This window comes from Nanorana parkeri, unplaced genomic scaffold (assembly GCF_000935625.1).
Source record: "Nanorana parkeri isolate BGI_ZX_2015 unplaced genomic scaffold, ASM93562v1 scaffold304, whole genome shotgun sequence".
NCBI lineage: Eukaryota > Metazoa > Chordata > Amphibia > Anura > Dicroglossidae > Nanorana > Nanorana parkeri.
In genome coordinates, this window is record NW_017306572.1 from 646,247 (window position 1) to 660,586 (window position 14,340).

A 14,340-nucleotide genomic window follows, 5' to 3' on the forward strand; every position below is an offset into this window, starting at 1 on the left:
CACACCAATTTAATTTTTTATTATAACTAGGAAAAATATATATTTTTTATGTAGTTTCAGAAAGGACACCTGCTTTTTTCCACCAGCAGTAACAGGCATGAATTGACTTTTGGGAGTGGCTAGCAGATTTAAGAGCATTAGTAAATTGTACTAAAATAAATAAAACTTAAGTCCTCATTTTCATACAAACAGGTGTAATTGTTAGATGTTATAATTTGTGTGCTTCTTTTTTCACAGTACCACACAGCATTGTCTTTTAAATTAAATGTAAAAAGAGTTCACCAAAACACTTACGGGGTTATTCACAAAGCTGCTGAATGGGGCCGAACGATTGGCTATTCACTCCAGCTCAGTACTGCTATATACTAATCATTTACCCCTAGGCTCCTTAGCTAAGATGTAACCACCCTCTCCCCCCACCCCATTACAGCTCCATACTTTCCTCAAAGCCAGGTTGTCTTCAGTCCTTCATCTTCCTGCAACAAACAAATCATGGGCCGATACACTTTATTGGGAAATGAGTGTGCAGACATGGCCAGCACTAAGAAGATATATTTTGGTGTGAGACCCAGGAAACGAAGGACTAAAGAGGGCCTGGCCATTGTATTAAGGTAAGTATGGATCTTCAGTGGTTTCTTTTAAGTCAAGGAGCCTACAGACAACGAATGACTGTACTTTGTTTAAGGATCCTAAACTCATAACTGCCAAACATTTTTGTAACTAAATTCTCTTATTTCCATTTGCTTTTAGCTCCAGAAACTCAAGAAATCCCTTTCCTTCAAGACCAAGAGCATGCGGAGTAAAAGTGCAGACAATTTCTTCCAAAGAACTAACAGTGACATGAAATTTCAAGTAGATTTGGAGCCAGAAGATAGCCCAACCATCACCAGAAGGACCCCAAGCTCAGAAACTCACTCAGCAAGCCCTACCAAAGTAATACAGCTGCCAGATAACAAGGCGCACATTTTCCAGGAACATGTCTTTAAAAAACCCACATTCTGCGATGTATGCAACCACATGATTGTAGGTAAGACTCACAGTATACTAAAAGGCTTATCCTATTGTAATGTAGACTTGCCAAAGGCAGACCCTGGCTTAAGAATGAACTCAAGCTAAATACACTGAACTTATTTTTGCAACTTTGACATGTATTAGTAAAACTATGCATATCTTTGAAACTACCAGGTGCATCCAGATGAATTATACCTTGCTTTTTTAAGGACGAAACAGATCTTTATGTTTTGGATAATGGATATCTCATGATTTCTTTTATTATAAAAGAAAAACCGGCCCAAAATAGTAGCAAGAGAGGGCAATTAAACCAAATGTAATTATCAGACAGTGACTTAACTATAGCCATAGCAGAAGAGGGAGCTGCTATGGGGCCTGTGGTGGGAGAGGGCCCCATTAGGTTGCAGGAGTAGGAGTGGTTGCAGTTGACGACAACTCTAATCCCCTGTAAAGTCTACAGTGTAGAGATGGCTTTAGATGCTCAAGAGGAGTCATTGGTATCCTGGCAAATTACCCACAGTTTAGAGAGAGGTTATTGGGTAGGGCTATCACATTTTTTGCTATGGGGCCCCGTGATCTGTAGTTACGGACTGTTATAAGGTATCAGTCATACATTACAGACATTTTGCACCATGAAACTGTTCAAAATGCTCTATAATGACTTCCTTTGGAAAACAGACTAGTTTCTAATAATGTTGGACAGTGTCGTAGATTTTCTTACTAGGGTGGATGCAAAGGCCTTGATTGGACAGACAGGGGGGACAATGGTAAGTGGTATCACATTTTTCCTGCACATGCAGCACTGCTTCCTTGGGTGTGTAATGGTTAATGTGAAGGGAATGGGGTACAAAGAATGACTTTTTTTGTGTCTTCTAATATCCTCTGCAATTGATGGAGGTGCCCTCCGCACACCTTTCAGCAGTCCCGGCCAACAATCAAATAAATGGTGCTCGAAGTAACTTCACGGATGGCACCGTGCAAAACACAAGATTGAAGAAAATAGGTCACCAGCACTCCATAAGTTAAAATGAATGAGTCCTTTTAATGGACAATGATGTCACAGAAAGGCTCATGTTAGGCTCATGTTGGATTTCTGTGACATCATTGTCCATTAAAAGGACTCATTCATTTTAACTTATGGAGTGCTGGTGACCTATTTTCTTCATTCTAATATCCTCTGACTCTTCAGGATATGTGGGGTCTTGATAATGCATAAAATGCTCTATAATCGTTTCCTGGTACTACAGAAAGCTGTCAGAACCAGCAGATTTTATAGAGCACAAATGAGTTGTAGAGGGCCTCCTGGATCAGGTATACTGAAACGTCTTTATACCAGGTCTTTGTTTTTCTCTTGGCCAGTAAGGGCTGTAAGACCTGGTCAGATAGATCAACCCCACCCATGTACTTGCTGAATTTCGTGACACAGAGTGGCTTTTGCTTCGGTGTAACTGACCCGAATTACATTACAGCAACTTTACCCTCTGCACAGTTTGTCATCAGTATATATACTTCTTTCTGGTACGTAAACTTGATGGATAGCAGTTCCTTTTTCTGATAACTTATTAAAGTGCCTCACTGTAGATTTTGTTTCACCAGCTGCTGTGTGCAATCTTTGCGATTTCTTCCTTGTGGTCTCACATGCTCCCATGTTTGCAGCATGTAAAGATCTAAAAAACTGCACACTGGTGTAGACTTTATCCATGCATATGTGGTAGCCTTTGTCGAGCAGAGGGTGCATCAATTGGCAGAAAAGATTACCTTTTGTTCTTATATTTTCTGGGCAGCCTGGGGAGTAACCTTTCTCATATATTTTGAAAGCAAATGTGTTCTTTGTTGTGCTTTCACACAGTTTTAAGTGAACTTTAAGCAATTCAAAATCCAATATACCCATCGCACTCCTGACCGAATAATACCCTTAGAGTCGGGTGGGTGCCAAAGTGACTGCAGATGCCTCTGCAATCCAAGATAGGTTTATTGACTCGATTGCTATCACATCATGTAGCGACGTTTCGGAACAACAACAGCGGTTCCTTCTTCAGGAAAACAGAATCACTGGCTGTTTACATTTCAAGCTGATTTCCTAGGCGGCGTGCACGAGTGGGGCGGGAAGGGACGTTTAAAAACATCCATCCGCATCCAAGAAGAAGCTGTCTGGCCGTTTAATTACAACGGCCGGACAGCAGGTGGTTAAAGTAGCTTTTAGAATGCATGTTGTTAAATATATTTAATGGTAGAAAGCAATTTTATTCAATTCTGTGTAAAATATCTTGAATGCCACGCTAATATTACAAGTAATACAGGAATTGAATTGTATTGTATCAGTACTGTCTCCCTTTATTTTGTAAAGCAACGCTCAAGCTATTGGCACTATATAAATCCTGTATAATAATAATATTGATATTAGTTTATTATGCTATGTTTATTATGTATCATGCTCTTAAAGTGTATTTTAGTGCCTTTATCCTTTTCAGATCCCTCTCACCTCTCCCAGCATTTCTTTAATAAGCTACATGTCTCTAAAATTGAGTTCTCTAGTGAACTTTGCTTTCCAACTTGCTGGGGTACACATGTTTTCTTTAGAATCTTACAAGACCTGCACCTTACATTAGTCACATATTTGTTGCATTTTAGTTTTTATTAATATTTCTTGTAATACAAAACCAGAACAAGAAAAAAGGACAACAAGGGTCTAAAGAAGGAGAAAAACAAGGAGGCAGTCATATATAGCCTGTACCAAGAACATAATTACAAATCAGAAAGGAAGAATAAGAACAAAAATACCAAAGCAGCACAAATAAGGAGCTTTGATAAACAAATGGAGCTGTTACTTTTGAATAAAATGCAAGGAAAGTAGCTACAATACAAAAGTAAATCTAATCAGATACACCAGTAGCACAAAATGACAACCATTTTGACCAGATTGTGAAAAATGTTTTCAAAGTACCCCTCGACTGATAAGTGATACACTCAAATGCAATAATTTTATCAAGTTCTACATACCATGCAGGTACCTTGAGAGGGAAAGGAGAGATCAATCTACGTACTACTAGGTGGGTGGCCATATATAAAGCACGTTTAAGTGCTATTATTTTATGGGAGTCTAAGTCGGGGTAATAATGACGCCCAAAACACAAAGAAAAGGCAAATTAGTCAATACAGTATCAAAAACAAAATTAAGAAGTAAAAGTCACTTTATTAGAAAACTCAATAAAACGTTGAGAACTTGCTTTTGGGTTTTCCCAATACTTCCCAATACTAAAGTGAATTCACATTAACCCCTTCGTGACGGGAGACGTACACGGTACGTCCCGCCACAAAGGGACCAAATGACTTGTCACGTACACTGTACGTGACAAGTTATTTGCTGCACTAGAAGGCTGGTAACCGCTGGTAACAGAGGCATCCATTAATGAAAGGGTTAACCTTTTTCAGACACCAGATACCTGAAGATCGGGTGTCTGAGAGTCAAAGCAGAGCCGGCATGTTTGCCGGCTTTGCCGGCATTCTGACAGCTCGTATAGATCGAGAGATATCTCTCTCAAGCTTTACTGGCTTTTTTTTTTCACTTTCAGGAATAGATACATAATGTATCTTTCCTGAAAGAAGAATGTTTCAGTTTTCTGATCGTTGTTGTAACAATCAGAAAACTAGTGACAGCTGAATCCTGAACTGCTGCAGGATCAGTGTCACTAACTTATTATCGGCTGTTCTGAAGTTTGAAACAGCCTGATAATAACCAAAAATGTATTAATTTATCAAGCAGTAATAGTGAGATTAATTCACAATGACTGCTTGATATAATTAAATAAATAAAATAACATTTTTAAGTTTAAATAAAATAGTGAAAAGTGTAAAAAAAATGTGAAAAGTGTAAAAAAAACCAAAAAAAAATAAGTGTAATTTTTCTTAGCTGTGCTGGTTTTATAAAAAAAATACTACAAATCAAAACTGGGGAAAAGTGTTTTTTTTAAGTTTTTTCCTCTTTTTTTATATTTTATTTGTCCTAAGTGAGGCGTTAGACACACATATGTGATATAAATATGTAGCCCTATCTGTCCTCTAAAAAACAATATATAATATGTGTGGGTGCACTTTGTAAGAAAGTATATTACTGACGTGGAAGTCGTGAAATGTCAAAAGTGTGTCAGTCATTTACGAATAGAAACTAAAAACAAGCTCAGTCATGAAGGGGTTAAAGTGAATATACCCTCAGTTCCTATATGTTCATTGGGACAGGAAGAGAGTAGAAATCTCCCCAATAGGGAAACCGACAACAATAGATATCTACAAAGATGTTAGGAAAAAAGTTCCAACCCATTTTTTAGGTCCATACAAAACAGTTAATTTATTGGTCAAAGAACATGTATAAAATAGCTGACACATTTGGGGTTGTTACAAGTTCTCCCTTCATCAGGCCTTAATGTTGTGGGAAAAAAAGCCTTAGATAGAACACGCATGTGCGGACCAACAGGAAGAGTGGCTACCAAAAAGTGAAAGTGCAAAGATAAGCACCTTGGCACTCAAGCTATGGCTTTGGGAGTCAAGCTTGTGGCTGTCAGGGTCCTGCAAAGCCTCAAGGGACTTGTAGTTTACCTACCCCTGTGTTTGTGCATTAAAGAACATTGACACCCTAATGTACATTAGAAAGTGAAACAAAATTATCTTATCTGATACACAGTTAATTTTCTGTTTCTTCAGTTTTTGTAAGTACAAGGGTTTTGCAAGATTGTGGAGGTTAAGGACTTCTTAGCTTACAGCATCTTGCCAACAGTTTCTAGTGCCCCTCCATAGGGAAATGCTTTGGGGGAACATATATTACTGTATTCAGCAATTTCCCTTTTAACCACCTCCGGGTCTGTGAACGGCCGGACGGTAGTCTTGTAGGAGTGGGAGGGCGTCTTAAGACGTCCTGCCCCTCCTCCTGCTCGTGTGCGGCGCTCGGCACACACACGAGTGGGGAAACTGTCAGCATGTAAACAGCCAGGGATGGCTGTTTACATTCAAGCGATCGGGCATCTCTAGAGACGCCGACCGCTTGCAGGAGCTGCGGGCGTGGCCCCCCCCCTCCCATACCTCCACCGCTGCCGGTCCCGAGATCCGCTGTGCCCGGTACGACTGCTACCGTCACGGCGTCGCTCATAGTGGAGATAAATACACGATCTCCCTTTGATCTCTTCTCTGTCTCCGAATGCAGGAAGTGATGTATATTACATCACTTCCTGCATTCAGTGCCACTCTCCACTACAGAACACCGGTGAGAAGCTGATGAAGCAAATATCTGCTTCATCAGCTTCTCTGGGGGTCCCTAGGTGACATTAGGGGTCTTAGAGACCCCTGATGTCTCCAAAGCGAGGACCTGTCATGTAAATTGGCTGTCACATAGTGGATTTCTTAGTCCCCTATGTGACAGCAATAAAATTAAGTGTAAAAAAAAAAATTACAATGAAAGCATACAAAAATAAAGAGGCTAAAAAAAAGTAAAATAACACAAAAACATGTTTAAAGTCCCCCGCCCCCCACATACACACACATGCATCGGGTGCGCCTATTGTGCCACACATGTTAGGTATCGCCGCAAAATGTCGGAATGAGAGCAATAATTTTAGGGCCATTAATTACTGATAACATTAAACTGATGAGCTGTAAAAGCTTTTAAAGTGTCGCCTATGGCCAAGTTTGGGCGTGGTCATTTTCTGCGATTTCGCGGGCGCGCAATTTTAAAGCTTGACATGTTTGGTGTCTATTTACCTGACGTGACCCCGTCTTTTATATTTTACATAAAAATTGGGGTGATAATAAATGTTTCATAACATTTCATAGGGAAACATTTTTTTTTACAAAATTTAGGGTAATTTTTGTTGTTATATAGTAAAAAACTAAAATCCCAGTGGTGATTAAATACCACCAAAAGAAAGCTCCAACTGTCCCAAAAAAATGGTATAACGTTTGTTTCAGTACAGCTTTGCGTGACGGAATAAACGCCAGTCAAAGTACCGCAGCGCTGAACACTGAAAAATGGCCTGGCCATGAAGGGGGTGTAACTTCGTGGTCTTTAAGTTGTTGATTGTATTTGACACATTATTTATTTTCTTATTATATGATAAAGAGTATTGAACAGATGGGAAAAATCTTGTGGGTTGTCCAGTTTACAGTGTAGGGTATATTGACTCAGTGTGCCTTTGGCAGCATCCACACCGCCTTACCGATATGCTGAAGAAATGTATTTTATGTTTCCAGCACAACATGTAAAGTTCCCTCAGAACAGATGATGATTGGTTTTATTTCTAAACATAAGGCTAAACTGATGTCATTGCAACCCTAATAAATGTACAATCAGATATGAGAGTTAGAGGCCAAGACTGTGATAAGCCATCTGTTATTGCAACAGAAACAACTGAAGCCATGAAACAGAAGCTGGTTTTCCAATATAAGAAAACCAGCTAAAACAGCTAAAACTGAGTGCGAAAAGCATATCGCCGCAGATAGTAAAAAGAACCCCAAAAAATTTTACCAATATATTAACAGTAAAAAGGTATGTAAGGATTTAACTGTGTAACAGAAGAGATTTACATGATCAATGCAATATGCTGTAGAAAAGAATAAATGTAAAGTGCAACTGAAGCCAAAACTCTTTTTTTTAGTTTTTGGATAGAGTAGAGAGGGATTAGAACACCTACCAGGCAGTTTATTGCTGTCTCTTTCCCAGTTAGGGAGATTCACCATCTCTATTTGTCCCAGTGGAAGAAAATACCAAATTTTGGATTGTCACTAGATTGGGATTGAGTAGTCACTAATACTTAGGAGGAATGTCCATGGACTAGGGAAAATTAGGGCAACTAAAATAATAAGGAGGATGGAGCGCCTGAGTTATAAAGATCCACTACAAAAATTACATTTACTCTGCTTTGAAAAAAAGACGCTTAAGAGGAGACATACAGTAATTGCAGTCTACAAACGCATCAAACGCATTTGGTTCGTTATTTGGATTTTGGATCCATCTGAATTTTTGTTTTGAAAAAAGTCACATGACTGTGCCCGTAATGCAACCCCCAACAGCAAAAAAAAACACGTGATTGGCCAGAGAGCAGTCACATGTCCAAATCAGTTTTATTTTGAACAGAATTTGTATAGACTGGAACTTTTGTAAAATGAGCATTCAGATTAATTTCAGACGTGTGAGAATAAGGAAATTCAGATGCATCCGTACGAATAGCCATGCGGAATGAAAATATATTTACATCTGTAATATACAGGGTTAGGGGAATTGCTAGCAATACACACATACACACACACACACACACTTTATAGGTTGAACCTGAGGGACCAGTGTCTTTGTTCGACCTTACCTACTATGTAACTATGTAACAAGAGTAGATGGAAAATCTTCCAATGGGGACATCTGTCCATCACTTTCAACAACTTCCTGGATTCCCTGCATGCTTTGCACCTCTTCCCCTGCTGCTTGACACGATGCAATCTTGATTTATTGAAACCACATATGCCATCATGCATTACTAGGATTTTACAATGTGGAAGGTTCAGATATTGATTCATAGTTCAGATGGAAGTCTAAGTTGGAGTGGTTACACAAGGAATTCCATATCCACAGAGCTGAGTGAAATGGTGTCAGTGCATTGAGGAAGTACATCATATGGACATCTTCAATATGTAAGTATACAAACTTATAGATCCCCATGGTTATTAGGAGACTGTGGCGGATGTGAGATAGTGCTGCTCCCTACCTGTTGCTCTGTAGGTGACCGCTGAATGTACCGGTGGCGGTGCGGGAATGGAGAGGTGCGCACGCCTGTCACCTGTAACAACTGTTTAGCCTGGCAGAGCCGGTAATGACTATTGATTTTCTATTTATAGTAAAAACAAATAGTGATTCCTAAAACTGCTTTCAGACGTAATATATTGCTCCACATTCAGGTTGAGATGGAAACAGTAGATTTGACTTTAAATTCAATTACATTGCAATACAATGCAGTTTAAAAGGCTTCACTTTGCTGATGTGAATAGAAAATAATGATTTATCAATATGGATCACTCTGACTTCAGAATGAGTGATAGTATTTTTTATTTGTTTTTTTTTTCTTCATCTTTAATGTACCAAGTAAGTTTACTATGTTCAAAACATGTTTCCCACTGGAAATATAAGATACTCTATTTGAATACATATATGTGTCAAGAGGTTATTCTGGATTTTGTAGATTACTTTTTGCTTAATACAGAGTATTCAGCATGATGTGTTCATCATTCTCTATCTCGACTCAGTCATGTTATCAGAATTCATTTTAGTAACATAGCTTTTGTCTTGAATGCCAATATCATAAAATAATCTTTGTTATTTAAAAAAACTGCAACCCTTTCTGTTAAATCTAATTTGCTTTTAATTGCACCTAGAGCTCTAAATATCACCTACTGGCAGCAGGGGCATCCTTAGGTGCGGTGTCACCCGGAGCGTCATCACACATGCGCGTAATGACGTTACGCTTGCTTACCTGCTGGCAGCCATCTTGGTCATGGACGCTGACAAAATGAGGAGGGGACATTCACCCAGGTGGATAAGGTATGCCGCTGGGTCCCCTCCTCTCTCGTGCAACTGTCATGCTCACGGTCCATGACCAAGTGCCTGACTTCAGAGGGGGTGACACCAAACTGATTGTCAGTCATTTTGGTGTCACCACCTCTGATGGTGTCACCCAGTGCGGGCCACAACCCCCTTGTGAAGCCACTGGCAGGGATCTAAAGGCTACGATTACCTTCAGGACCATGTTACATGTTACACCCATATTCAGGGTATAACATAAAACATGGTCATATCAGTGGCAATCCTTCACTGGCTCCAATGCAAATATAATTAAATAAATAAATACCCATTTTTTTCTTTTTATGAAGAAGCATGCATTTATTATTTTTCTCAAAAAGTCGACTTTGTCCTTAATGTTTGTTCCTATGTATGGCTATTCTTCCTTCTTAGTATAAAGTAGCAGGGTAGGCTAAAGCAAGGAGAAGGCTATGCACCTATGATTCAATGGAAGTGCTCTGTGTAGGCTGTATTGATGTCACTGATTCAACATTTTGGGTGCTGCCAACTGCAGGACTGTATATTAACTGTAAAAAGGATTGTCTGTACACATATAATTAGTTGTACTTTGTGCTGATATAAAGAAAAAAAATAAAGTGTATGTCAAGCCAAGAAAATGTTTTTTAAATTTTGGACAGATTTGGTAAGGATTAGAGCTCCTTTCTACTGTTACCTGGGACACCGTTAGATATTTACACTCACTTCTGGTCCTGCTGACAATGGTCTCCTCAGACAAGAAGTGAGGTGAAAACTACAACAGGGACACAAACAGAAATAAAAATCTCCTGGGGGATTTAGCCTTCTGCTACACTACTAAACAAATGTCTGTGCATCTGTTGGAATGTTCCCCTCACTTCCTGTCTCGTAAAAGGCTGTTAGCAAGATAGGAAGTGAAGAGATATCTCTATATATCTCCTGATAGCAGTGAAACCAGACAGGGGTTCTGCCCTTTCCAACACTATCCAAAACTAAGGGAAAACGTTTTGGCTGGACATACATTTTAACCTGCTTCTTAAATCAGGTTAGAGTTATTTATATGAGAAGTAAAGGCAAAAGGTTATTTATAAGAGAAGTAAAGCTAATTCACGCTATCTGTTGACCGTGCTAAGTAGCTCTGCAGGGAGAAGACACCAAGAGCTGACCATTCAGTGGTTACATGATCGCTCAGCTCTCGAGAGCTTGTTTGTGACACCTGCTGTGCCCCCTCTAAGCAGTGGGGACAGAATATGTTACTCTCCCTGCACGTTTCCTGTAATAAAAACAAGCCAAAATGACCACACACTTCTGCTTTGACTCTAGTGGTTATCCATGTACACAGCTCCTCCCTTTATTAGATATAAGTAAAACTGAATATTTATAGTGCCCCAACATCTCAATGAAGATTGGAAGGATTGCCATTTTAGCAAAATGCTTTAGAGTCAGGGCCTTCCCTATAATGAGGCCTGTTGCCTTAGGCAGCATCTCTTTGGGTCACGTGGGGGTCGTGGTGGCAGGCAGAGTATCCTGCCCACTCTGCTGCACAATGTTTGCATTGTGCTTGCCATCCCCTTTCCAGCCAGAGCCCCCGGTTTTCAGCAAGGGCCCTAAAAAAGCTAGCACCCTAAATCACACAAGAAGACACCCTTGCACAATAGCTGACCATCATCTTTTTAAAATATGGAGTGCTTAGCCCTAAGGGTTTTTTTTTTTAACTTTAGTGCAGCTTTTTATCACTTGGGGAAGGAATAAAGAAATAAGAGTTTATATTTTAGTGCAGGGTCTTAAAGGATCTTTAAGACAGGGTCTTAGTGCAGGGTCTTAAAGGAGAACTATGAGGTGAGTGCTTTTCACTCACCTCATAGTTCTAGCCGACCTGTGACAATGAGACTGTCACAGGTCGGCTCAGTAAATCGGGAGGTGAGAGAACACATCCCGGCGTTCGCTCACCTCTCGATCCTGTCACAGCTCTCTGCCGTGACAGGGGAGGGGCTGGATTCCCCCCTCCCCGCTCTGATCCTCCAGCGCTGACTGGTGGTTCGAACGGGGGAGGTGGCGGGTACAGCCTGCTCTGCCTCTAGATAGGCAGAGCCAGCTGTCACTCACGCAGCTGGGCGGATCCAGACATAATTGTCAGGATCCGCTTCAGCTGCGGCGTCTCAGTATACCGCGAGCAGCAGCTCGCGGTATACTGTGGTGTCTCAGTATACCGCGAGCTGTAGCTCGCAGTATACTGAGCTTAGGGTGACGGGAGGGCGCTAGTTTGTGTCCTCCCGTTACCCTAAGGAGGACTATGGGGAAAAGCCTTAACCCCATAGTTCTCCTTTCATATCTTAAGCAGGGCACCTGTACCTCTCACCACTGCTCTCCATTTTCTCTTTCTGAAGCTGTATGCAGTGTCCGTACTGTCACTCACGCAGCTGGGCGGATCCAGACATAATTGTCAGGATCCGCTTCAGCTGCGGCGTCTCAGTATACCGCGAGCAGCAGCTCGCGGTATACTGTGGTGTCTCAGTATACCGCGAGCTGTAGCTCGCAGTATACTGAGCTTAGGGTGACGGGAGGGCGCTAGTTTGTGTCCTCCCGTTACCCTAAGGAGGACTATGGGGAAAAGCCTTAACCCCATAGTTCTCCTTTCATATCTTAAGCAGGGCACCTGTACCTCTCACCACTGCTCTCCATTTTCTCTTTCTGAAGCTGTATGCAGTGTCCGTAGTTGTGAAATTGGCCCAGCAGCATTAGAGTAATTGTGCAACATTAATACTGATGGAATTTATCCTTAAAAAGGGACTTTTTAAGGATAAGTTCAGATCTTACTAAATCTGCACATGTTGGGACCGGTAAGCAGCTGCATCTGCATCCAGTCCTAGTGAACATTATTTAGTTTCTTTTTGGCAATCCATTTTATCTGCCACAGATTGTCTCTGTACATCAAACATATGTAAATACTGTCTTTTTTTAAATGTTTATTTGGTTGGGCATGAATGGATAATGTGAACATTATTTATAATGCCACATTACTTGAATGTCTTTTGTATGCCTAAATTGAATTTAAAATATGCAGCATTACACTTCTGTTTATCATTTAAAGGGGGGCTATAGTTTTTTTTCCATGTCTTCTAGATATACATATGGAAAAAAATCAACTTTATGTAAATCATACAGCTAAGGGATGATTTATAAACTGTTCGCACAGATCTTTACTGTGTGAATGAGATTCACAGCACTGTATGACCACTTGATGGAGTTTAGGAGCATAGAAATTTCCTATCTAGTGGTCATACAGCACTGAAAATTTCACATAGGGGATGATGTATAAACTGATTTATAAACTGTTCGCACAGCGAAGAGACCTTCGCTGTGCGAACAGTTTATGAATCAGGCCCTGTGTCCTAGTGTTTTATAAACCTTGCTTTTGTGTGCAATTATATATGTATTTGAATGCACATAATGTCTTGTTAGATAAGCTTTGTTTGCCAAATTCTTATCTCACTACAAGTCTACTACCTAGGGCATGTCTTATGGAAAAAAATTAATACATTTTGTAGTCTCTAATTATATGAAAAACACCCAATGTTCTTGTTAGCCAGAGTTCAGGTGATATTTGCCCAGGATTTAGATTACACTAGGCAGTACAGAAGACCTGTTTGGTTTTTTTTTCATTTCTGGCAAGCAAACTGATACTTTGCACAAATTACGATATCATGTTATATTGAGGCTGCCATTAGCAAATAAATATCAATTGAAAAGGATTAATTTTGATACCTTTTTGTTTAACTCTCCTACACTATTTACAGAGATTTACAAATCAGCTGCATATAATCTGCAAGAAACTGAATCTTGTATCTCTACTCTGCCTGTACACTGCAGAGAATGTTTCAATGTAGAAGCACCCAGAGTGACTATTATTACTTTGTAAGATTGATCGTTACACCGATGGAACCTTCAAGAATTTTACTTTACCAGTTAGTAAATTGCAACATGTCTAAGTGTTCTTTTGTAGGTAAAGTTATTCTCTTTAAAGTATTGAGCTGTTCCCAGATACAGATTTTTTTATGACAAAATGTCTTCCAATCCTTTTCTAACCAAGAAGATAAGTATTGAAAATAATACTCTTTTTATGACACACCAGATTAAATTCCACTTTATATTTAATTCTGACTGGTGTTTTTTTCCAGAGGGAAACTTAAAAACTGAAGTATAAAGGAAACAGTTTCTTTTGTTACTCATTTTTCTCTGCAACTATTCTACCTAAAATATTCTGGCATCATCAATTTAGAATTAAAGGAAACATGAGCTAAATACAAGGGCTACTTTTGCAGACGGCTAATTCTGAAGGGAAAAAAAACTGTCTGTCATACTGATATAGTGCCACTAATATTTTTTCTGTAACATCACTTTAACAAAAAAATTACAGATTTCTACAACTAATCTCATGCTGCTTACATTGTGTTCTGACAAGGGTGTTGGCTTGCAAGCTTCCTTTGGCCTGACGATTTTCTAGCATGAATCTTGGATATAATGATCGACTTCTGTCGAAGGAACTGGGTCAACAAATTGAATTTCAGCAGATTTCTTTTGAATCTGCTGAAATTTGCTCCATGTGTACTCAGCTATATTCTTTCCCACTGTATCCAAAGTAAAAAAAAAAAAAGTTTCGCATTAGGTACAGTTTTGTGAGTACCTTAACTTATGTCATGTTGCTGGCCACAAATATTATAGGAATTTGTTTTACATATATTGTTCTTTTTCCTGTTTGCAAT

General features: G+C 39.6%; 1 protein-coding gene across 1 annotated transcript in view; it reads left to right on the forward strand.

Annotated features, from left to right (window-relative positions):
* STAC (SH3 and cysteine rich domain) overlaps positions 1–14,340 on the forward strand; it is a 187,153-nt gene that overhangs the window by 64,116 nt on the left and 108,697 nt on the right. The window contains exon 2 of the mRNA XM_018557802.1: positions 751–1,027. Coding sequence (XP_018413304.1) covers positions 751–1,027 — 277 coding nt within the window. The remainder of the gene's footprint in view (positions 1–750; positions 1,028–14,340) is intronic.